Source organism: Typopeltis vanoorti, chromosome 11 (assembly GCF_054136105.1).
Source record: "Typopeltis vanoorti isolate ZY-2024b chromosome 11, IOZ_Tvanoo_1.0, whole genome shotgun sequence".
Taxonomy (NCBI): domain Eukaryota; kingdom Metazoa; phylum Arthropoda; class Arachnida; order Uropygi; family Thelyphonidae; genus Typopeltis; species Typopeltis vanoorti.
The window spans coordinates 123,859,734-123,887,139 of NC_143559.1; the positions used below are offsets into that span (position 1 = coordinate 123,859,734).

Below are 27,406 nucleotides of genomic sequence, written 5' to 3' on the forward strand. Positions count from 1 at the left end.
TGAATGTGAAGAATAGCTTTAGTGAATGCTGATGGTTCCTTTGTGTCAGAAGCAGATGATATTGTTCAAATAATGAGTACCAACTTTGCTAACGTCTATAAATCTCGTGTATGTAACACGATGCACAGTTACAATTACACTAAACGAAGAGATAGAGGTGTATGAGATTCAAGAACTGTTGCATAACAGGGATATGAATTCAGCAACATGGCAAGATGATATATCAGCATGAACACTAGAGAAATATCCAGCCAATCAGTTTGGATTCTGACATGTTTCAGTCTAAAGTCAGGACAGATCTCATGGGAATAGAAAGAAAGTATCATATTTCTATTGTACAATGGTGGTGAAAAAGCCAGTATGACTAACTACGGACCTATCAGTATCTCTAGAGTGGTAGAGAAGGCATTTGAGAAGTTGACAAGAACTTGCATACAGAAATGGGTTGGAACAGCATTGGTTTACTAAAGGAAGTCAAATATGAGCAATTTGCTTATATTTCATAATAATGTTAGCTGAGTTAGATAAATATAATGAATACACTATGATACTGTATGCTGGATACACTACACTGGACTAAGGAATTTGATAAGAAAAACATAAAAAGGATGTTTCATAAACTGGAGAACATGGGACTGAGTCATAAGTTATTGACCTGAATAAGTGGGTCAGTTATGGACAGGTATCATCAGAAAGTGATATATGGGGGGGGGGGGGTATATACCAGATTTAAAGTGACCAGTGGTGTACACAAGGGATCAGTTCTTGGATCACTGTAGTTCAAGTTATACATTAAATGATACTATCAAGGAGCAGACAGGGGATGTTCATGTGTTTGCTGACGATGCAAAAATAGGCAAGAAAATCACAAATACTGATATGCAGCACTTACAGAATGATTTGAATGAGCTGGAAGGTGCTGGCAAATGATAATGGCTGTCAATTCAACATGAGTAACCACTTCGGCATGATGAGATTTCCAACAGCATATTATATTGGTGTGATTATGGTTGGAGAAGTTCAAAGATCACATTGCAAAAATTACAAATACAACTCAGAGATAACTGTGATGTTGAAACAAACCAGTGGTATATAAGGAAAAGGAAGTCATTTTATCATTATTATTAGGAGAGACCTCCAGGGAGTCAGAGACTCATTGAAGGAGGCCACATACTACATGCACCAGCTATTATACTTATTCTTGAATTCATTCACACTGCTTGCAGTCACAACATCCAATTGGCAATCCATTCCAATCATGCACCACCCTATGAGAGAAAAATCTGGCCCTCACTTCCTTCTTAGCAGCATTCATTCTCAGCTTCCAAGGATGCCCTCTTGTCCTTTCCCAACCCTCCATAAATTAAAAAATTCCATCAACTGAAATCCTGTATGATCATTTCAGAAATTTGTAAGTCTCAATCATACCACCCCTTTTTCTCCTTTTTGCTAGTGTCTGCAGTCTACAAATTCTCAATCTGTCTTCATTCCATAATCCTGATATCATTTTTAACACTCTCGCACTCTCTTCAATATATCAGAATCACAATGGAACCCAGAAGATTTTGATAAAGAAATGTTGATAAAATTTTTCATTATATGGAAGGCAGGGAGAGGACAAGGAGGCTCTTTGGAAGTTAATTTGTGTGCGGTTAAGAAACGGGGTGAGTGGAATGGTTTGCCTCTTGAAGTAGTTAGTGCATCTAGAGGGAATGAGTTTAAGAGAAGGTATGAAAGCTCTTTTGGGTGATCTATGACCTCCTTTGATGATTAACTGATGCTTAGAACCAGATTATTATTATTAGAACCAGAGACATCCAAATGTCTCTGGTTCTAATAATAACAACATAAGTTTTTATTTTTTCATAAAGTTCATATCGCATGCTAATAACATATCCTTAAATATCTATCCCTCAGCTTTAAAGCAAAAACTACATCAAAAACTGAAGAATTAAGAATTTTCATTTTAGTTTTGCACATGACTTATTTCCTTTTTTTTTTAATTCTTTTCTCTTCATTAAAACATTTCACTGTTGAAATTCCAACAAACTTATGAACAAAGAAATTGTCTCTGCTTACCAATAGTTAATTAAAGCAATAAACCAAACAATGCACTGATGACTTATAAATTTAATTTACCTGTGAGCAACCCTGAGTACAGTGCTCAATTTTTCTGAGAAGGGCCATGATACGCTTTTGTAATGCGGCTCTTCCTATATACAAAAATAAAAACTGTTTTACAAACATTGTTCTTATTATAATTTTAATGCATTAATTACAAATATAATGGACACAAACTAACCGATATGTGTATATATAGATACAGAAACTAAGAAATTTCCTACTCTGTAATGAAAAGATTAAAAACAATATTTAACTCTTCAAATAAAATAATACTTTTAAATATCATCATCAAATTCCTGTATATACCCTCAAGGAGTGTACAGGAGATGATAGTACTATATGAAAAATCACATGATCACTAACTTCCTTTCTACAATTTTCCTCCAAATTAGTCTGTTATCTGTCAAGACTCCAACATTATCAGATCTCATATTTCTATCTTCTAAGGCACTTTTTACTGTATCAATCCACCTATATCTTGGTCTTCCTCTGGGTCATTTTCCTGCCAACCTGGCAGAGAACACTTGTTTGGATAATCTTTCCTCACCCATTCCGTTTAAGTTTCCATACCACCTGAGATTAAGTCTCTGCTAAGGCATTCCTGAATAATGACAATGTCAAGTTCTTTCTTAATATCCTCATTTTTAATATGACATTGCCATTGATGCCATCTATTCATGACCCTCGTCTTTCTCAAGACTCTCATATCTTCAGTCTCTAGTCATCAAATGTTTTATTTCTGACCCAGCTCTCATATCCATAAGTCAAAATCGGCTTGCACACTGTCTTGTATACAGCTAATTTAGTGTTTTGGTTAATTTCTCTTATTCCATATAAATTTATTCAGTTGATTTCCTACTATACCAGCTTTGTTGATCTGTTGTCTATTTCCATTCTTCACTAAAAATCGTGCCTAATTGGCTGAAATGTTTTACTTGTTCTATAGGTTCTCCATTCACAATGCAGTTGATATTTTCACTGTTTCTACCTATTTTCATTGCCTTTGTCTTTTTAATGCTGACCTTCATACCATACCTATTACAACAGTTATTCACTTTAGTCAGGGAATCTTGCAGACTTGTAGTGGATTCATTTAGAAGTATAACATCATCCGCATAAAACAAAGAACTGACATTAACATCTCCAATTTGGATATCAGGTTTAATACCGCTTTCCTTCATAATGTGATCCATATAGATAATGAATAACAGTGGGGATAATGTACATCCTTGTCTGACACCAGATTTAACATTAAACCACCTTCCTGTACTTCCTTCAATTCTAACTGGTGACTTACAACTCAAATAAAGACTAAGTATTGCTTGATATAATGCCCCATTGGCACCATATAACTGTAGCATATTGATCAGCTTCTCTCTCCCTTGGGACCTTTTCATATGCCTTTTCCAGATCTACAAAACTTAAATACAGATCTTTGTTATATTGTCATGATTTCTCAACTCTCTGTCGTAAAGTGAAAATCTAATCCTGACAGTCTCTATTTGGCTTGTATCCAGCTTGTTCTTCACCAAGCTTCTCTTCCACAATCCTTCTCAACCATTTCTCAAGAATACTTGCATATATCTTACCAGGAACACTCAGTAGAGAAATACCTCTGTAATTCTCACATTCAGTTTGAATTCCCTTTTTATACATGGGTACTATGAGACCTCTACTCCCTCTGTTCAAGCCTTCTGAACTATGCAGTGGAGACACTGTAAGACTTTTATACCTCCATACTCTAGCATTTCTACTCGAATATCATTTACTCCTGCTGCCTTTCCACATTTCAGGCTTTTGATGACTTCAAGTATGGATATGTATTCCTGACTTCATGCCTGCTCAGTGTTTTTTTACCACTCTGCTGTATCATTGCTTATTTCATTTAGCAATTTTTTGAAGTAATTACTCTATACTTCAAGGTTATCTTTTTCTCCTGTTCTTATGTCACCTTTATCATCTTTAATTCCTTTTACAGTTTTTCCTCCATTTCTGAGCTTCTTCAACAATCTCCAGAATATCTTGCCACTTCTTGATATTTATTTTCTATGTTCTTACCAAAGTCCTCTCATGACTTTTGTTTAGCTAGTTTTATGCAGTGTTTAGCTTTCTTGCATTTGTCTCTGTATTCTTAAGAGCACAAGCTAATTTATTTGCCAGCAACCTTTGATATGCTTTCTTCTTTTCCTTCACTGCCTCTAACTTCCTGTGTCCACCATGGTGGTTCTGATTTTTCTATCCTTGCAGACAACCTCACCACATGCATCTCTGGCTGAATCAATCAGTGTTTTCTTCAGAGCTTGCCAATGAACCTCCAAGATCGGGTTCCTGTTCTCAAACTCTTTAATTATTTTCTTCAATCATGTTTGTGTATTTTAGTCTACAGTTCACATCTGAGAGCTGCTCAACTTTTATTCGCTTTAAAACTTTCTTACATGTTCTTCTTTTCAATATGAAATTCAATTTTATCCTGCTCAAGACTAAATAGTGATCACTTCCAATTTCAAATCCTCTGTACACTCTGGTGTCCTGCACCAGGGATAAAACATCACTACCAACAATAACATAGTCAATGAGACTTTTCTTATTCCTTGCCTCTTCTCTCCATGTGAATTTGTGCACATTTTAATGTTGGAACATTGTGTTACTAATAACCAGTTCATGTGCTGAGCAGTAATCCAAGAAGTATTTGCCATTATTATTAGCTTTGCACTTTTCTCCAAATTTTCCCAATATATTTTTGTTGTCTGACAATCATTTCCTATTCTGCTATTTAGATCCACAACAAGGACCAACTTTTTATTTTCCATTGTGTTAGTTGCTTTCTCTAAAGCCTCAAAAAAATTCTTCCACTTCTACCTTAGTATAACCTTCTGTGGGACCATAGGCACAAATAAGTCTCATTGTCCAGTTCCCCATTCTCATATTTGCCCACATTACTCTACTTGAGACTGCCTGCAATTCAAGAAGATTATCTTCGTATTTGCTTAGTGTTGAATACTATGGCTACTCCTTCTTTTTCTTGATTGTCATTGACTGAATATAACATTTTGTATTTATTGCTCAGAAAGATCTCACCAGTTTTTCCCATTTTTATTTCAGACACCCCTATTATATCGATCTGGTACTTATCCAATTTCTTTGCTGGCTTCATTTCTTTGCTATTCAGACTTCTTATGTTGATAGTGCCGATCTTATGCTCTGGGGTTGAGTTGGGGTGGGCGTTAGGATTTATTCCAGTAGCTGACTTGTCACTGTTTACTCTGGTTCCCTGGCAAATACAATGGGGGACCTTGTTTAACCGGGCGATGCCCCAGCCGGCATGAAATTCTGTCATGTTGTACCATAATTTTTTTTTTTAATTTGGTTTAAGCCAATAAGAATACAAGTTGGTCAGCTAAATCCTAAATAGCCAGCCCATACTCATTCGTTCAGTATTCAGGTAGATACCTAACAGGGTGCACCACGAGAAGGTGAGGATTGGACATTAGGTCAGAATCCCTGATCAGTTCTCCGCATTCCTTTAAAGGTTATGTGGAGGTCTCCTCTCAGTTATATAGCTTTGACCCTTAAGCATCCCCTATTTAAGCACCCTACTTTTAAATAATATTTTTAAAATAAAATAATATTTTATTTTTAATCCTTTGTCAGTACTGTTTCACTCTATTGAGCCTGTAACATAAGGAATGAAGGTCGAGGAAGTGAAACTTCTTTGGTGAGTTTGGAGATGGAGTTTCGGATGGCAGCTGCACCATGTTTTAATAGATTTTGTAGAGTGGTGAAATTATTGATGTTAATTCATATGCACACTTACCATGGAAGTATTTACAGAAGATGAATGCAGCAAAAATTAAATGCTGTGAGAAAGTGGGTGGAATTAGTAACAAATGGGTCATTAATCAATCTTTCACAGTAGTTGTCCTCCTCTGTATTGATTCAAGTATTTTTACAGATCTCTTTGGTGCACCCCAAAATGAGAAAGCAAAATGCCTTGAGGGAGAGAGAAAAAATCCTATTTTTTTTTAGTTAATGAGGAGACAATAGTTGCAATATGGTTATCGCAAGAAATGACTGATGTCAGGGTAATGCCAAGAAGCAAAACTTTATCTTGTCTGGGGATTTGAGTATTGTTTAAAGCAATGCTAGAAGAAAATGGCTCTTTTTTTTTGTGTGTGTGCATGTGTGAAATAATGCAGAACTCTGTTTTGTAAGCACTGAAATTAAACTGTCTGATCCTCAATGAAGAATAGCTTGGTGGTTTGTGTAGTGCAAGGGCTGTTAAATGAAAAAGGGGGAGCATAATGTAATCTCGTCAGCAAAGCTTTGTATTGTGTTGATGATCAAATGAAGTGGGTACATCAATAACCTACTTCATTTGACCTACTTCAAAGTAGGCTATTGATGTACGTACTTCAGTAGGTACATCAATAACCCACCTAATTCTTTCTTCTCAATAACAGAGAAGGATGGGTGAAGGAGCAGAATCTTATGGAATCTCAGCATTAGTTGCATATTTGGGGGAATAAGGGGCCATCCACTATTTCTTGTAGTGTGTGTCCTGTCAGAGAAAGTTGGCAACCCAGTTGTAGAAGTCATGGGGAAAACAAGACGATGAAAGCTTACTTATGAGGCCCTGGTGTCAGAGTGAGACATGAAAGTGAGGCTTTGGAGATGTCAAGTGCAAGCACTTAGACTTACCTAAGTAAGTCTAAGTGCTTATTAACCTGGAGATGAGATATGATGTAAGTAGGTCAATTTTATACCAGCAGTAGCAGAATCTATACTGTTCGGTGTCAACAGGGTAGCAGAGGAATTGGGTATTGATGGTTTTCTACATTACTTTGGAAAGAACTACTGTGAGAGAGACTCCACAGTAGCTTAGGAATTCATTTAATATAGGCTAATTTCCAGGCTGTGGGATAATGAGAATGGGAAAAAGAAAGCACAAAAAGGTAACATAGGAGACAAGAGTCAATTCTGTAGCACAACTCTTCGGGGTGGGGGGTAATCATCAGGATCAGGAGACTTTTTTTGGTGTCTGATATGGATAATATTCTTCTGATCTCTTTCTAATATATTGAGCATTTGGAATGGTAGAAGAACATTTGCCAAGTTCAGCTAATGATGCATTTGGGGAGAAGTATGAACCCACGGATTGACTATGAGGGACAGAAGTTACAACCAACTGCTTTGACAAGAGACTGAAGAGCTTGACTGCCATTTGGACATGATGCAAGTTTCCTGCTTTTCTTTTGAAATTGGTTTTAAAGGTACTGATAGGTTTCTTGCACCTGTTTTGGGCATTAATATAAGTAGTAAAGAAAGACTGAGTTCTTGATGACAGGTAGTTCTCATATTATTATTATTACATGACACCTCCAGGGAGTCCAAAGACTCATTGAGGGAGGGCATCTACTCTACAACTCTCCGTCTCCACTACTCAATCCTCCAACTACAACTACTTTCATCATCTACACCAACACCATCTACCGCCGACCACCACTAGTATTTTCAGAGACAATCACAAACATCCATGCTCAAGGCGGGATTTGAACCCGCAGCCTTTTGGCTGGAGAGCAGGTATGCTAACCACTCAGTCAACCAGACCAGCAAGGTTCTTGATATGCTAGATTCTTTACTTGTACAACCTTGGCACACTTTTTTTGGAGAAACATGGCTTAGATATGGGATGGAAATTTGGAGTGGAGGGACCTCTATGTTTCCATATCAGCAAAGATTGCTTCTGTAATATGTTTGGATTGAAAATCTGAAGACAATAATGTTGTTTAACAACATAACTTGTCTGGCATTTGTTGTGATGCCAGAAAACATATGATTGAGAGTGGCTCTATGAGTGTTGTTCCTCATGGGAAATGAGATAAGCACAACATCATAGTCTGAATTACCTAGAGGGCATACAAACATTCGCAGTGTACTTGGAAGGTTCATTGGAAGATGAACCTTCCAAGAGATACAGAGCTACAGAGGAAGAGATACAGAGCGTTAGAGTAGTGCTTTGGGTTATCTGGTATTCTAATAGGCATGTGAACAATTTGTGTGAGACAAAGCCAGTCGGCATGAATATAAAATATCCTGAGAAAGATACTTTTTTTATGGGGAAAGTGGGATTGCAGAAATTCAACATTCAAGGCAAAGAATTCAGAATGGCATGTGGTATTTGAAGAGCAATAGAGATGGCAGATAGATTTTCAAACAAATGCGAGTAATGTGATTCCAAGTTGGATACTCAATGGCATGGTGCGTCAGAGTAAACATATATACCACTCTTGACTCAGAAGATGTCAAAGAGTATGTAATTGGGATGCTTGAGACGAGAAGTGCTTGAATGAGTTGAAATTTGAGTTTCTTTCAGAAAAAGTAGGTGGGGATTTGCAGTGAAATAGAAGTGAACGTATGTTTGTGAAGTAAATTTGGAATGTTCTGTAGGGGTTGTTGACCACTTGGGTCATGCAAGTTTCCTATTCAGTGCCATGTTCTGGTTTTCATAATGATTAGTAGCTGCACTTCGCTTACTAATATTCCTTTTTTATAGGCAATGATCCAACCATCATCATCACTTTAACACTTTTCTTGTATTTGTGGAGAAGACTGACAGTCTTGTTTTCACTTTGTGAAAGTTACGTTGGGGGAGGCTCATATATGTAATCAGGGGGAGGGAAGTGCCTCAGAAATCTTCATCACCTCGGAAACTAGATCTGCGCATAACAGTCCACATGAGGTCACTGTAAAGAGGCAGAATAGTGATTTTCACTTTCTCATCCTTACATATGTTCATTGCAATTATTATCTGAGTTGTACTTGCAATATTTGCTATATAGCCCCTAAACTTCACTTACCAATATACTAAAACTCTAAGATGCATAGCCTGGTCAGTTTCTTCTAGCATAATCCTGCAGCCATAATGCACCATTGCATATCTCATTACACCAGCGTGCATAATTTTACATCTACTAATACTGAACTGACAGTCATGTTCAAATGTTCACAATTCCAGTTTATTGAAATCATTCTGCAAGTACTAATTGTCAGTTGTATTTCTGATTACCCTGCCTATCACTTATTAAATCCTAACCCACATCATTAATGTAAAACCAAATAACAATAGACCAAGGACTGATGCATTCCTGGTTACCTTGCCCATCTTTGCATCATCGGCAAATAGCTTTGTTACTTGTTAAATACTTCTCCATATCATTAATGTAAAGTTGAATAAGAGTGGACCAAGGACTGATCCGTTTGAGTACACGCCACTTTATGATATCTGTCACTCAGCCATCCTCTTATCCAAACTAGTAATTTATAATCCAATCCCATATTCTCCAACTTATGCAACAGCTTTCTATACTGAATACTGTCAAAAGCATTAGAAAAGTCCAAAAGTATCAAACTGCATGCATTTCCCTTGTCTAACTGTGACATTATAAAATGTGAGGAAATTACTCAAACATGACCTTCCCTTAGTAAATCCATGTTCTTCATTGTATAACTTCTCTCTCCCCTCAAAATTGTATATATCTCCCCAAAATCTACACCACCACTACAGACATTGATAGGCTGACAGACACATCAGTCAGCCTATCAATGTGTCTGTTATTATCATTCACTATACGCTTTATCAACTTGAACAGAAGCCTTGGTATTATCGTATGAAGCATTGTGCAATAGGATTATCATACATTCTTTCCAGTCCTGTGGAATCTTCAATGTGCTGAAACTCAAATTATACAGCCAAATTACATATTACATATCAAATTATACGTAAGCAAACAAAGTACTTTGTTTGCTTACACTTGGATAAAGGATTAAACCAAGTATATAATTTCTTGGTATCTTTAATTTATAGTATAACCAAGTGGAAAAACTTTCAACACTATTTATCTCTAATCCAGAGTATTTTAATAATAATAAAGTGTGACACCTTTTGGCAACTCGTATATGAAAATATGACTTCTGCATTACTTCAACCTTGGTATCACATCTGGGTCTGGCTCCCACTGATGAGACCTCAATAAAGGTCAAAACCGGTCTGGGTAGTGACCCTTCCCATAATGCATAGAATTATACATGTCTACAAGGAGATGTGTTTTACATTATGGGATACTAAGGCAAGTGATGTGAAGTCATACCACCTTTATCGTAAGCTGCACCCATTCTGAAAATACTTCAGGTGCAAACTTTGCTTACATTTGGATAAAGGATTAAACCAAGTATATAATTTCTGGTATCTTTAATTTAAAGGGTGCACATTATATCCACTGTTATTCATTATCTAAATGATCACATAATGAAGTGTGCTGGTATTAAATCTGATATCAAAATTGGTGATGTTATCCAGTACAACTCTCCAGATTCCCTCACTACACTGAATAACTGTTATGAAAATAAGCAATAAAAGTCAATGAAAATAGGCAGAAATATGAAAACATCAACTGTATCCTGAATGAAAAACTTATAGAACAAATAAAACATTCCAGCTATTTAGGTCCAGTTTTTAGTGAAGATGGCAAATTAAATATGGAAATAAATAACAGAATTATTAAAGCTGGTATGCCAGTAAGTCAGTTGAATAAATTTACATGGAACAAAAAAAGAAATGGAAGAAAAGAAAAGATGGCATCAATGGCAGCATCGTATTCAAAATGAGGATGTTAAGAAAGGACTTGCCATTGATAGCATTCAGGAATGTATCAGAATAGCTAATTTCAGATGACATGGTCACAAACAGAATGGGAGAGGAGAGATTAGCAGAACAATTGTTACTTGCCAGGTTTAGAGAGAAAAGACCCAGAGGAAGATCAAGATGTAGGCAGATTGATGCAGTAAAAAATGACTTAGAAAACATAAAATCTGATAATGTTGGAGAATTTGACACAGATTACAGATTAATTTGGAGGAAAATTGTTGTTTGGAAGTTAGTACACTCGCTGAGGGTGTAGGGATTTCATTATGATAATTTTTATTTATTTTCTTTTTTTTTTTAACCTGCTCTAGAGACCAAACATGAAACTTTTTTTAAGCAAATTCAGGCCTCTAATAAGCAGGATGATGGTCTCACACTGGGTGATGAAATTCATCTCCCACCTAAGTTCATAATTTATTATTGTAGAGAAGAAATCAGATAGCCAGGATTTTGCTCTTGGGCCAAGGTGAATAAGAAAGTCTAGAAGGATGAAGGATGCCATCAATGACAGGAGCTAGCTTTACTTTTTTTAGTTTTCGTTTGAGTGCTGCATCAATTTCACATAGAATTATTGGACTGGAGTTTGCTGTAAATGTAGGACATATTAAGAAAACTTTTTTTGGTAAATATGATGGATCTCTTTTTTTATACTTGGGGAAATTTAAAGGTTTAGCTTTTTGTGCTAAAAAAATGTTTGCAATACTGTTAAAGTTTATTTTATTTATTTATTTTTTTTTTTCCCCACAGGCAGAACTATGATACAGGCTAATTCCATGTTGAATTTCAATTTTTTAATTTCAAGAAAATAATGTCAATTTCACATTAATAACAACAACTCTTCAATATAGAGATGCATTTCTTTTTCAAAGAATACAATGCAAGATATTGTGATTGCATTTTTTTATATTTATGTATACAAATATAATTTAGTTTTTATTGCAACAGATACTATCTTTAATATTGAAGTATTTAAAATTACACTTCCATTTCAAAAAAAAAAAAAAAAGATATTTGATTTATAGATGGTGAATGCATTTTGTGGAAGGGGAGGAAAAAAAAAAATTCTTCAATATAATAGGTTAAGAATTGAGTTTATTTAGAAACCACAAAAATTTGTAATTTTGTAAAAGATCTTAAGAACTGTAATGATTTCTGAGATTGGGAGAAATCTTCAACCACACTGACATAAAAGAAACAGCCTCAATACAACAGAAAATCACACATGGATTGGTGAAATGCTACTATGTCTTACCTGGAAGAGCAATTTATGACTGTTTAAGGAATCTAGAAATCATATGTCTTGTGGTGTCTAAATAGGAATCAAAGCTTAACATTACATGATGTATCTTTAAAGATCTTTAATATTTAATATGATTAACAACATGAATTACATTCTGTTGACTATTTTTCACTGTTGATAGGTGACATGCCAACAAGATTGATTTTATTGTCAATTTTCATACTGATTTTATGACATTTAAAGAGAATAATTTTAACACTGTACACATTTAAACCATTACAACCAGACTGCCGAGATTGTGCTCACTTTATCATCGGCATTATTGGCAAAAAATGCATTATCTTCAGGAGTAGTGAAGTGAAATTAGCTACTTTGTAATGGGGAAAGAGAAAAACACCTCCTCTTCTGCAAATCTGATTTAATAGATTTAGAGGAATAACAAATTATTGATGTCAATTCTGATGAACAGTAATTATGTAAATATCTGTTAAAAATAAAAAAAATACTTGTAACAGAAATTGAATGTAGGTGTGAAACAGAGTGGAGTGACCAGTAAGTAAAGTATTATTAATCAACCTAACTGCCACTTTGCAATGGGTCAAGTATTCTTAGGTAGCTTATGGTAAATAGCAGTATGGTAGTAAATGGCATATACTTCTTCACGACAATTCATGATACCAAACAAGGAACTTCACAAGCCAGTTCAAGACTTTAATTAAGCAGTGTTGGTAATGGCAGGCAATAAAATTCATCTCCTACTTAACCACAATCATAAAAACTCATGTTCATGGAAGGATTTGAACCTGCAGTCTGTTGAAAAGTAAATATACTACCAATCAGCCAACTAGGCTGGCAATTCATATTCAGGATTTATTTAATATTTTTTATTAAGGAAATGAAATAATATCAAATATGAAATGGGGGGGGGAATGACAAAGTATTGCAGTTTAACTTTTATATATTCTCAACTTAATATATGACAAGAAGAAATGGCAAGGGTCAAAAAAAAAAGATTATTCTAAACTCTGGAATGAAAGTTTCCTCATCTATCTTCAATATTTTTGATGGTATATATTCCAGAAGAACATGGAAAATGGAAAGCTTTTGCTCTCCCAAATTCACTATAGCAAACCATGTACTATGAAGAACTGGTGGTTGTTATGGAGTTTCTGTAATGAGCAACTATTGTATTTCATTTCTTTACATTTTCTTGTGAAACAGTTATCAATACATGACATTTTTGTTCGATGCCAGAGTACTTGATGGCCAGTAGTAGTTGTGGAATGCCAGGCATGATTTATGCTCTCTTCTTTTTTCGATGTCTTTTACATGTTCAGTCATGCAGATCTCTCCAGACCTTCTTGTCTGGCCTACATAACAAATGCCACAAGAGCAATAAATCTTACAGATGCCTGGTTTTTTTATTTTCTGGGGTTAGTGAATGTAGGGGGTGTTTAAGAGTCAAAGCTGTATAACTGAGAGGAGACCTCCACATAGCCATTAAAGGAATGCGGAGAACCGACCAGGGCTTCTGACTTAATGTCCAATCCTCACCTTCTCGTGGTGCACCCTGTTGGGTATCTACTTGGATACTGAACGAATGTGGATGGGGTGGCAATTTGACATTAGCCGACCAAATTGTATTCTTATTGGTTAAACCAAAATAAAAAATGATGGTACAACATGACAAAATTTCATGCCAGCTGGGGCGTCGCCCGGTTAAACAAGGGATCCCCGTTGTTTTTCAAAGAAGAAAAGGGAACCAGGGCGAACAGCAAAAAGTCAGCTACTGGAACAAATCTGAAAACAAACCCCAACTCAACATCACCAGAGTTAAAGATCAGTACTCTCAACGTAAGAAGCCTGAATAGCAAAGAAATGGAGCTAGTTGAGGAATTAGGTAAGTACCAGATCGACATAATAGGGGTGACTGAAACAAAAAAGACCAAAACCGGTGAGATCTTTCTGAGCAATAAATACAAAATGTTATATTCAGGAAATGCCAATCAAGGAAAAGAAGGAGTAGCCATAGTATTCAACACCAAATACGAGGCTAATCTTCTTGAATGGCAGTCAGTCTCAAGTAGAGTAATGTGGGCAAATATGAGAATGAGAAACTGGACAATGAGACTTATTTGTGCCTATGGTCCCACAGAAGGTTCTACTAAGGTAGAAGTGGAGGAATTTTTTGACGCTGTAGAAAAAGCAACTGACACAATGAAAAAGGAAAAGTTGGTCCTTGTTGGGGATCTAAATAGCAGAGTAGGAAATGATTGTGACATACAAAAATATTTTGGGAAAATTTGGAGAAAAGAGCAAAGCTAATAATAATGGCAAATATCTGTTGGATTTCTGCTCAGGACATGGACTGGTTATTACTAACACCATGTTCCAACATAAAAATGTGCACAAATTCACATGGAGAGAAGAGGCAAGGAGTAAGAAAAGTCTCATTGACTATGTTATTGTTGATAGTGATGTTTTCTCCCTGGGGCAGGACACCAGAGTGTACAGAGGATTTGAAATTGGAAGCGATCACTATTTAGTCTTGAGCAGGATAAAATTGAATTTCATATTGAAAAGAATAACATGTAAGAAAGTTTTTAAGCGAATAAAAGTTGAGCAGCTCTCAGATGTGAACTGTAGACTAAAATACACAAAGATTATTGAAGAAAAAATGAAAGAGTTTGAGAACAGAAACCAAACCTTGGAGATTCAGTGGCAAAATCTGAAGAAAACATTGAATGATTCTGCCAGAGAGTCATGTGGTGAGGTTGTCTGCAAGGATAAAAAAGTCAGAACTCCCTGGTGGACACAGGAAGTTAAAAAGGCAGTGAAGGAAAAGAAGAAAGCATATCAAAGGTTCCTGCCAAATAAGTCAGCTTGTGCTCTTAGAGAATACAGAGATAAATGCAAGTATGCTAAATACTGGGTAAAACTAGCTAAACAAAAGTCATGGGGGGTCTTTGGCAAGAATATAGAAAATAAATATCAAGAAGGTGGCAAAATATTCTGGAGGTTGTTGAAGAAGGTTAGGAATGGAGGAAAGAGTGCTGTAAAAGGAGTTAGAGATGATAAAGGTGACATGAAAATGGGAGAAAAAGATATCCATCAAAGGCTTGAAATGTGGAAAGGCAGCAGGAGTAGATGATATTCGACCAGAAATGCTGAAGTATGGTGGTATAAGAGTCTTACAGTAGCTGCACTGCATAGTTCATAAAGCCTGGACAGAGGGATGAATTCCCGATGATTGGAGTAGAGCTCTTATAGTACCCATATATAAAAAGGGAAATAAAACTGAATGTGAGAATTACAGAGGTATTTCCCTACTGAGTGTTACTGGTAAGATCTATGCAAGTATACTTGAGAAACGGTTGAGAAGAATTGTGGAAGAAAAGCTTGGTGAAGAACAAGCTGGATTCAGGCCAAATAGGAGCTGTCAGGATCAGATCTTCACTTTACGACAAATAGTCGAGAAAGCATGGGAATATAACAAAGATCTGTATTTAAGTTGTGTCGATTTGGAGAAGGCATATGACAAGGTGCCAAGAGAGAGGCTGTACAATACTCTGCAGTTATATGGTGTCAGTGGGGCATTATATCAAGCAATACTTAGTCTTTGAGTTGTAAGTCAGAGTTAGAATTGAAGGAAGTACAGGAAGATAGTTTAATGTTAAATCTGGTGTGAGACAAGGATGTACATTATCCCCTCTGTTATTCATTATCTATATGGATCACATTATGAAGGAAAGTGGTATTAAAAATGATATCGAAATTGGAGCTGTTAATGTCAGCTCTTTGCTTTATGCAGATGATGATGTTATACTTCTAAATAAATCCGCTACAAGTCTGCAAGATTCTCTGACTAAATTGAATAGCTGCTGTAATAGATATGGTATGAAGGTCAGCAATAAAAAGACAAAGACAATGAAAATAGGCAGAATCATTGAAAACGTCAACTGTGTTTTGAATGGAAAACCTGTGGAACAAGTAAAACATTTCAGCTACTTAGACATGATTTTTACCGAAGATGGTAAATTAAATATAGAAATAGACGACAGAATCAGCAAAGCTGGTATGGTGGGAAGTCAATTGAACAAATTCATATGGAATAAAAGAGAAATTAGTCAGAACACTAAATTAGCTGTATACAAGACAGTGTTCAAACCAGTTTTAACTTATGGATCTGAGAGCTGGGTCAGAAATAAAACACTTGACCAAAGACTAGAGACCACAGATATGAGAGTCCTGAGAAAGATTATAGGCGTGAACAGATAGGATCAATGGCAATATCATATTAAAAACGAGGATATTAGGAAAGAACTTGACATTGTCAGTATCCAGGAATGTGTTAGCAGAGCTAATCTCAGGTGATATGGTCACTTAAACAGAATGGCCGAGGAAAGATTAGCAAAACAAGTGTTCTCTGCCAGGTTGGCAGCAAAACGACCCAGAGGAAGACCAAGATATAGGTGGATTGATACGGTACAAAGTGCCTTAGACGATAGAAATATAAGATCTAATAATGTTGGAGTCTTGACAAGTAACAGACTGATTTGGAGGAAAATTGTAGATAGGAAGTTAGTAATGATGTAATTTTTTTCATGTAGTACTATCATATCCTGTACACCCCTTGAGGGTACATGGCAGGAATTTGATGATGATGATGATAGTGAATGTAGGAATCTTGATATTTTTTATAAAAGTAAAAAAAGCTACTTTGTGAAGCAGCATTTAAAAATCTTCCCATTGTGGTAGGTTTTCTGTATATGGAGAAGACCATTTTTTCTTTTCGTAATAAAAATGTGAACAATTTTAGTGTTCCACAGTTAAAAACAAGGTAAATTTGATGCTATTTGCAAAGGATATCAAGGAAAGGTAATTTTTTGTGTTGTTCTAGTCAATAGTGAATTTTATATTGGAATGCAAGTTGTTCGGATAATCTTTGAAAGCAATCAGCTCATCAACCGTTCCCAACCAAATGACGAAAATATTATCAACGTAACGTAACCAAACTTTTGGTTTCTTCTGATAGGTTTTTAATGCATTAGTTTTGAAATTTTCCATAAACAGGTTGGAGAAAGGGGCAGAAACGCATTATCTGAACAACTTGCATTCCAATATAAAATTCACTATCGAACTAGAACAGCACAAAAAATTACCTTTCCTTGATATCCTTTGCAAATAGCAGCAAATTTACCTTGTTTTTAACTGTGGAACACTAAAATTGTGGAACACATAAATATAAATCAACGTAATGTAACCAAACTTTTGGTTTCTTCTGATAGATTTTTAATGCATTAAAAATTAATACATTAAAAACCCATCTTCTGATAGGTTTTTAATGTATTAGTTTTGAAATTTTCCATAAACAGGTTGGCTAAGGCTGGAAAAAGGGGCAGGAACACATGACGAGTGGCCTTTTTGTTCCCAATATTTGTCTTGAAATATTAAAAAAGTGTTTTCCATGCAGTGTTTGAAGAGTCCTATAGTGTCCAATGGGTAAAGATTTACAAGTAGATCCACTATGTTATTTCTGGTACATTTGTGAAGAGACTGACTATAATGAAACTTGCTAAAATGTTTGAAGGTTCTATATTTATATCTTTTACCTTTTCAATGAAATGTAAACTATTCTTTACAGATGATTCTGTTTTTCCTATGTGTGGTGATATCATGTTTGGGCAGATATTTTGCTAAGTTTGAGGTCAAAGAATCTCTCCCATCTGCAAATGGCCATAACAGAATATATTTTTTGTGTATTTTTGGTGTGCCATAAATTCTTGGGACCAATGGATGTTTTGATATTTAATTCTTCTGACTAATCAGATAACTTTTTGATCACGTCATTGATTTTATTGTGTGTTAAAAATGGAAAAAAATCTCCGAATGAAAGGTTTCAATTTTGGGTTACCTACACAGAACATTCCAAAAGTAGACATCATAGTACAAATTGAAAAAGGAATCAGCAATCTTCCTCGAGATTCGGAAAATCTTATCCACATACAAATTTCAACCTTATCACTAAAATGTAAAGTAGCACGTAGAAACTTACCTAAATCGGAATTCATAGCCCTTAAAGAATTAAGACGAGATAAAAATGTAGTAATAGTCAAAGCAGGTAATGGAAATACAACCGTAGTTATGAATTCAGATAAATACACAAGAAAAATAAACAGCCTATTAGAAGATTCCAATACCTATTCATCCTTAAACAGGGACCCCACATGATGCACACATAATATGTGGTGTAACACTTTTAGGTACCACTACCCCTGATGATGCAAGTCTAATGACACACAAAACTTGAGTTTTAATTGTTTATTTTTAATAAACTCCTTATATTATAATGTGGTCTCACTACCAAAAACTTCTGTGTGTAGAGGCTTAAGTGCTGTGAGGACATCATGTTGGAGGCTTAATGGATTTTTTACAACACTCAAAAAGAATTAAAATAGAATTTAATACTTCCTATATTTCGTCCTAGTCACTAGGACATCTACGGGGATTACAAAAACAATTAATGTAACATATACACAAATAACAAACAATACTAAGCCCAACCACGTAGGTGACACTACAGTCCAATCTAGGTAGAGCGCCCTCTAAGGGCAGTAGTAGGTGGCCTGGAATGTAAGGTGGGAACTCTGGTGATGAGTGTTTCCCAAATCTTCGGAAGCTTAATGCAACCATATTTATTGAGATTTGGTTGGTTTTTGAGAGCTGCTGCTGCTTCTAAGAAAAGTCTCTCTTTCTTGAATTTGCTGTGGTGGAGCATGGTGGTTTTCTTCCATGATACCCTGTGGGTGGTGTCCCAAACATGGTCCGCCAAGCCTGAATGGCCATAGTTGTGTTTGAAGATGTAAGACTTGTGTTCCTCTAGATGGATGGATGCTGATCTGTCTGTCTGTCCAAAGTACGCCAGCTTACAGGAACAGGGTACTTTGTAAACTCCAGGCAGAGAGAGAGGAGGGAGCTGATCTTTCGTAGAACGGATAAGGGTAGCCAGTTTGCGGTGGGGCTTATATGCTGTGTGTAGATTGTACTGTTTTAGTATCTTGGCTATTTTTTCGGATGTGCCACGGATGTAGGGTATGGTGATGGCATTTTTAAAATCTTGTTGACGAGAAGGACGGGGAATGGGGGAGGAGTTGATTATTTTTTTGATACTGTGATCGTTGTAGCCATTGGAGAGGAAAGTGCTGTGTATGTGGTTAAGCTCAGTAGTGAGGGCGGTTCCACTGGAACAAAGATTGTGAGCTCTCTTGGTAAGAGTTTTAATAATGCAATATTGTTGAGAGGGGTGGTGGTGGGAGAGTTTGTGAATGTATCTGCCTGTGTGTGTGTGGGTTTTCTGTATACAGTGAAGGAAAGTGTACCATTGGGAAGACGTGTAACTAAGGTGTCTAGGAAGGGTAAACAATTGTTCTTTTCCTTTTCCATAGTGAACTGGATTCTTGGATGTAGACTATTGAGATGACTGAGGAAGGAGTCTAACGTGTCTGGGACATGAGGCCAAATAGAGAACACATCATCTACATATCTTAGCCAGATAGAGGGTTTGAGTGGGGCTGAGTCTATGGCTCGTTTTTCGAAATCTTCCATATAGAAATTGGCAAGGGGGGAGGGTGAGAGGGGGGAACCCATGGCAGTTCCCTCTATCTGCTTGTAGATTTTTTTGTTCCAAGAGAAATACCCAGAGTCAATGGCAAAGGAAAAGAGATCTAAGATGTCAGAGGGAAAAACGTTTTCTAAGAGAGATAAGGTGTCAATTAAGGGAATATTGATAAACAAAGAGGAGATATCAAAGCTTACCAATATGTCTGTCTTCTTCAAGGTTAAATTTTCTGTGAGGGCTTTAAAGTGGATCGAGTTTTTTATATAGGAAGGGGAACTTCCAGTGAGGGGGATCAGAGAATTGGCCAGCTGTTTAGCATGATACCAAAAACTTCCTATAAGATGTACCTTGCTCAGGGGAAAGTAGGGAGGGGTGCCATTACATACTTGTATCATATTAATATGGTTTTCGAGTATTCTAAAAATTTCATTGCCTCCCATATTCTGCTTTGATGGGCACTGTTATAATCCTCAAATAATAAATGTAAATTTTTATTTAATTTTTAATGTTTTTCTAGCATTTACAATTGAACTGCTAAATCTGCTATTTTCTGGAACAGCATTCTTCTTGAAGTATTCCCCAAAGACTATGACCTCTAAAAAAGAATCTCAACAGAGTACTTTTCTTATGACCCATGCACAACTATAGCACTGATATGCCACATGTGCTGTGGCCTCCCATGTGTGGGAGTGATTAAAAACACAACGTGGCAGTCTTGCATTGGGCAATGAAATTCATCTGCAATCTAAATTCAATCGTATAATTTTGTCGACACAAGGTGCTGATGTGCAACAGGTTTTGCACCTCATATGTGTGTGTGTGTGTGTATATATATATATATATATATATATATATATATATGGGATTTATATATATATATATACAGACAAAAGCCATGCATGCCATGGAATTCAAATCCTTGACTTACTGGTTGGAGACCAAAAGTGTTTTCTTCTCAGCTAATCTGTCCAACGATTGGCTCCAGCTGAATTTTATTTTTCTTTCATCTTAAAGAGAAGAATTGTAATGAAGAGAAACTTATTGGAAAAATGTGGAAACAAGTGCATATGTTAAGGATATTACTCTACTGCTTTCTAAGGAAAGAATCTAAGGGATCCACTCTTTAGTATAAGCCTTTACTTTTAGTTTTGACACTTTCTGATGAGGCCTCGTATAAATTTTGTTTATTGACTTACACAATTTGACTGGAGACGGTTTTTATAAAACAAAAAGACAGTTAAAAATAGTATTATTATATTAATAATCAGTTACCTGTTGTGAGGACAGTACTTGCTGAAGCAAGTTCTTGATATATATGGTAATTAGGTAAAAGGTAAGTGACAGTTAAATCATCCTGACCGCATCTAATGTCGGCTTCTTCACAAAGTAGTACAAAGCAAGACATCGCAACCAACACAGCATCGATATCAATGCTCCAAAGGTACATAAAAAAAACCACCTGCAATAAAGGAAAGTTAATTAATCAAGAATAGATATTTTCACTACATAAAGTAAATAAGGTAAATGGAATAAGAAGACATTTTTAAACATGATAAATTCTTGTGAAATCTGAAAACCAGCAAAATCTGTTATTCTGCTGGTTTTCAGATGGGCTATATTTCAGTTTAAAGAATCTGTTATTATTAAGTTAAAGCAAAACATGTTTATGATTTTGACTTTACTTCAGTCTTATAAAATAAAACAGTCTGATTAAAAATGATAATAGAATTATTATGAATAGCTCATTCATTTTTTGCTATGAAATAAAAGACCCAGAAATTTCTTCAAACTCATGCTTCCTAGTATTATAATGTACGCTAAGCGTGATGAGCTTTGCAATTTCTATCTTTATTTCCCTGTAGATATTGTATAGAATCTTTTAGAAGAGAGAGATATATTTGTGCTATATGGACCACCAAGCAGTGAACATTTTTGTTAAACAAAGAAAAATATATTTGCACATGGCCTCACTGACATCTCCAACTTACAGGCAAATTAACTGAACTCAGAAAAAAATAATTCTGAAAGGAACAAAAAAAAAAAAAAAAAAAAAAAATGTCACACTTGGAAATGCTTTCCAATGCTTAGATTTCTTTTCCTTTGCCATCAATTCTGGTTATTTTTCTTGGAAGAACAAAATTTACAAGCAGATAGAGGGAACTGCCATGGGTTCCCCCCCACCCTGCCAATTTTTATATGGAAGAATTTGAAAAACGAGCCATAGAATCAGCCCCTCTCAAACCGTCTATCTGGCTAAAATATGTAGACGATGTTTTCTCTATTTGGCCTCATGGCCCAGACACATTAGACTCTTTCCTCAGTCACCTCAACAGCCTACATCAAGAATCCAGTTTACAATGGAAAAGAACAATTGTTTACCCTTCCTAGACACCTTAGTTACACGTCTTCCCAATGGTACTTTCCTTCACTGTATATAAAAAACCCACACATACAGGCAGATACATTCACAAACTCTCCCACCACCACCATGCTCAACAATATGGCATTATTAAAACTCTTACCAAGAGAGCCCACAATCTTTGTTCCAGTGAAACCACCCTTACAACTGAGCTTATCACATACACAACACTTTCCTCTCCAATGGTTACAGTGATCACAGTATTAAAAAAATAATCAGGTCTTCCCCCTTCCCTTGGTCTTCTCTTCAGAAAGAGTTTAGAAATGCCATCACCATACCCTACATCCGTGGCACATCAGAAAAAATAGCCAAGATTTTAAAAAAGTACAACCTACACACCGCATTTAAGCCCCACTGCAAACTTGCTACCCTTATCCGCTCTACAAAAGTTCAGCTCCCTCCTCTCTCAATGCCTGGAGTCTATAAAGTACCCTGTTCATGTAAACTGGTGTACTTTGGAGAGACAGGCAGATCAGTCACTATCCGCCTGGAGGAACATAAGTCATACATCTGCAAACATAACTATGGTCAGTCAGGCTTGGCTGTCCATGTCTTGGATACAACCCACAGGATCTCATGGGGAAAAACCACCATGCTCCACCACAGCAAATTCAAAAAAGAGAGACTATTCTTAGAATCAGCAGCAGCTCTCAGGAACCAACCAAATCTCAACAAATATGGTTGCATTAAGCTTCTTAAGATTTGGGAAACGCTTATCACCAGAGGTCCCACTTTACATTCCAGGCCACCTACAACCGCCCTTAGAGGGCGCTCCACCTAGATAGGACTTGAGTGTCACCCACGTGGTTGGGCTTAGTATTGTGTGTTATTTGTTTTTGATGTGACATTAGTTTTCTTGTAATCCCTGAAGATGTCTCATTTACTGAGACGAAATATATAGGAAGTATTAAATTCTGTTTTAACCCTTTCTGAGTGCTGTATACAATCCATTAAGCCTCCAATATGGTCCTCACAGCACTTGAGTCTCTACACATGGATTAAACCATCTCCCCATACTTCCTTCAATTCTAACTACTGACTTACATGCTGACTATCATGCAATATACAGTGTTGAAAAACTATACTGAGTTGCAAAGTCAGCAGTTAGAATTTACGAAGGTACAAGAAGATGTTAACTGAGGTGTGAGACAATGGTACAGATTATCTCCTCTGTTATTCAGCATTTATATGGATCACAGTATAACAGAAAGTGGAATTAAAAGATTGAAAAATTGGAGATTTTAATGTCATCTCTTTACTTTAAGCAGATGATGTTATATTCCAAAAGAAATCAAGTACAAGTCTGCAGATTCCCTAATAAAGTTGAATAACTATCATAATAAATTTGGTATGAAAATTGTCAATAAAAAGACTAAGACAATGAACGTAGGCAATATGAAGTGCATCCTGAATGGAGAGCTTATACAACAAATAAAATATTTCAGCTATTTAAGCACAATTGTTAGCAAAGATGGTGAATTAAAATTGCAAATAGACAATAGAATTAGCAAAGTTGGCATGGAAGGAAGTCAATTGAAGAAATTTATAATAAGAAAGAAATTAGTTAAAACACTAAATTAGCTGTATAAATAGGACAATGCTGAAACTAATTTTAACTTATAGCCCTCAGAGCCGAGTTAGAAATAAAATATTTGATCAAAGATCACAGACAAGAGTGTTCTGAGAAATATACTGGGGGGAGTGAAGTGGATTCAATGGGAGTATTATTATCTCAGAGGAGGTGATTATGGTCACTTAAAAAAATGGAAGGGGGTAAAAAATGCAGGTTAGAAAAAAACTAGTTGTTTTTTTTTTTTGGATGATAGTAAAAAAAGATTACGAGGATGACCAATGTGTAGATAGAATGATAAACTAAGAAGTGCCTTAGAAGACTGAAATATAAGAGCTGATGGTTTTGGGTTATTGACATATAACAATTTGGAGAAAAACTGTTGATATGAAGTTAGTAATGATGGAATATTTTCATGTAGCACATTATAATAACCTTACACCCTCTCACTCAAAGTACATATCAGGAATTTGATGATAATGGTGACGACTTAGAACTTAAATATAGACTAAATAGTGCTCTGTATAATGTTCACAAAAGCAAAACCAACAAAAGGTCTACAAAACTTAAATGTAGATCTTGTTATATTCCGAAAATTTTCCTATAAAGTAAAAATCTGATCTGAAAATTCCTATATATACATACATACATACATACATACATACACACACACACACACACACACACACACACACACACAGCATGTTCTACCCCAGTTTCTCATCAATTTTTTCTGAGTCTCTTCTCAAGTATGCTTGCAGAAATTATATATATATATATATATATATATTAGCATACTTCATCTGCAATAAACCCTTGCATCCACTTCTATCACTGCATCTTGTCATCCTTATTGCATCCGTATTTGATACATGCAAGTACGCACTCATACATGAATGTTCCCTAATAGTTCCCTAATAATCTCTTCATTCATTAAATTTGCTCCATCTATCTGCAAACTACACAGTTTATGCACTGACTAATTTGCAATCACTGTCACTGCTCTTCTCAATTTGCTCCAATACACTGCTTGGAAAGAAGTCAACAGATACCCCCCCACATCCACAATGGGCAAGGTGCATCGTGATACGTAGAGAGTCATTTCTTTGTAACTGGTATAAATCAGAGACATATGATGCTCCTTAGTCAATGCAACTGTGTCTGAGTGAAATGGCTGCGAGAAAAGAACTGACGTAATATGAAAGAGGCATTTTGATAGGATGCCATGTTGCAGGCCTATCTGTTTGGCAAACTGTTGACAAATTGGGAAAATCCCAGGTCAATGATCAGTTATACCATACTGGATGGAGGTGCAGGGAGTCAACTTATACCCACAGTAGATGACCCACATTCACCGAATGTGATCGTAGGGTGCTATGAGGTATATGTAAAAACTGCTATTTGCTGACTGACACATTGAAGGCAGAGTTCCAGATATCAACTGGAACATGCATCAACACAAAAGCATTCAGAACTGAGGCTCACAACATGGGTTTCCATGGTAGGACCATAATATGCAAACCCCACATTACCAAACCAATATGCAACGTCAACTTCAGTGATGCAGACAGCGTGTACAACGGGACATGGAAGCTTGGAAAACTGTGCTATGGAGTGACAAATCAAGCTACACCCTCTAACGAGCAGATGGAGAGGTGTAGATGTGATGGATGCCTGGTGAACGTCTCTTACCAGAGTATGTAAACCAAACTATGAAATTTGGAGGTGCAGTGTGTATGGTCCTGTTTTTCCTGGTTTGGTCTTGAACCTCTGCCATGGTGCCACAAACACTGAACTATGAGAGGTATCTGAACATTCTGGACAATGCAATGCTTCCTACTTTGTAGCATTTATACAGAACTGACCACTGTCTCTTTCAGCAAGACAATACACCATGTCATATAGCTGCTGCTGTAACTGCATGGTTTGTGGACATGAACATCACCACACTTGACTAGCCTCCACAGAGCCCTAATCTCAACACTACTGAACATCTGTAAGATGAACAGGAGCATTGGGTGAAGTCAAGGGACATCTTCCCCATAACAGTTGAGAACCTACATGCCTACAGGAAGAATGGTCCAAAATTCCCATTGATCGCTACTGTACCTTATGGAAAGTATCCCTCATGGGATTGCCACAGTTATCACAGCAACAGGAGATCCCACATCTTATTAAGGTAGGTGCTATGGCTGTGTATTCCTCACATTTTGGCGTCTATTGACTTCTGTCCAAGTAGCATATATTGCAAGAGACTTAACATCTCAGCATTCTACTGTTCAATACTTCCAGTAAATCTTTCATATCACATCTTAAACCATATTTGTTACTTTCTAAATCATTCATATTTACCAACACTATACTCTCTCTCTCTCTCTCTCCATTCTGAGAGCTGATTAGCATCTTTAATCTTTGCATTGAAAAATAATTTCATCATGCGCTCATCAAGCATCCAAGTGAATGCTGAATCACCATACAATAATCTCCTTTCTCACTTTTTTTTACACATTTTTTTACCATCTGAGATCTCCTTTCTTAATCTTATTTGTTGTACCACTTGCCAGATGCTTCATTACCTAGCTTACACTCTATATTATTACTATTATTATCATCCATACTCCTGGATTCCACAGAATCCAAGGACTGATAAAGAGAGGTACCCTTTAGTCACTCATATTTAAAAACATCTTTCCATGTACACATTTACCAATGATGTACTTACAACATCTAATGATAGCAAGTTCATTCAGAATCCATTAAAACATACTTCACATTACTTAAATACACTCTTACCAAGATTCCATGGAAGACCATGAATTTTACCTCTAGAAGATCAAATAAAACTCCTTCTGCCTATATTATAAGATACCATTACCAACTTGTATGGTGATATCTTCTCTCCCTCACATATTCCAAAAACTCGAGAGACCACATTTTCTTTCAATCTGTTTTCATACTGACAATTACATAACCAGCTATTATCTTGATTATTCACCTCAGGGTTTTTTCAGCCATCTTCCTGTTTTCTGAAAACCCACCTGTTTATATCTGTACACTATCATCATCAAATTCCTGATATGTATCCTCATTGGGTGAACAGGATATTATGATAGTACTGCATGAAGAACTTACATGATTAATAACTTCCTATCAACAATTTTCCTCCAAATAAATCTGTTATCTGTCAAGACCAACATTAACAGATCTTATATCTCTGTCTTCTAAGGAACTTTTTACTGTATCAATCCACCTATATCTTAGTCTTCATCTGGGTCTTTTTCCTGCCAACCTGGCAGAGAACACTTATTCTGCTAATCTTTCCTCTCCCATTTTGTTTAAGTGACCATACCACCTAAGATTAGCTCTACTAACACATTCTTGGATGCTAACAATGTCAAGTCTTTCCTAATATCCTCATTTTTAATATATTGCCATTGATGCCATCTATTCATGCCCCTAATCTTTCTCAGGAATCTCATATCTGTGGTCTCTAATCTTTGGTCAAGTGTTTTACTTCTGACCCAGCTCTCAGATCCATTAGTCAAAATTGGTTTGAAACTTGTCTTATATAAAGATAATTTAGTGTTTTGACTAATTTCTCTCTTATTCCATTTAAATTTATTTGCAGGTTTATAAAACTTAAATACTACACATCTTTGTTATATTCTCACAATTTTTCAACTATTTGTTGTAAAGTGAAAATCTGAACCTGACAGCCTCTATTTAGCCTGAAT

At 36.1% G+C, this 27,406-nt stretch overlaps 1 protein-coding gene across 1 annotated transcript in view; it reads right to left on the reverse strand.

Annotated features, from left to right (window-relative positions):
* The window catches only part of Nf1 (neurofibromin 1), a 1,119,557-nt gene that overhangs the window by 780,607 nt on the left and 311,544 nt on the right, over positions 1-27,406 (reverse strand). The window contains exons 17-18 of the mRNA XM_090400295.1: positions 20,956-21,142; positions 2,140-2,213 (exon numbers count right to left, since the gene is read on the reverse strand). Of these exons, the coding sequence (XP_090256421.1) occupies positions 2,140-2,213; positions 20,956-21,142 (261 nt within the window). The remainder of the gene's footprint in view (positions 1-2,139; positions 2,214-20,955; positions 21,143-27,406) is intronic.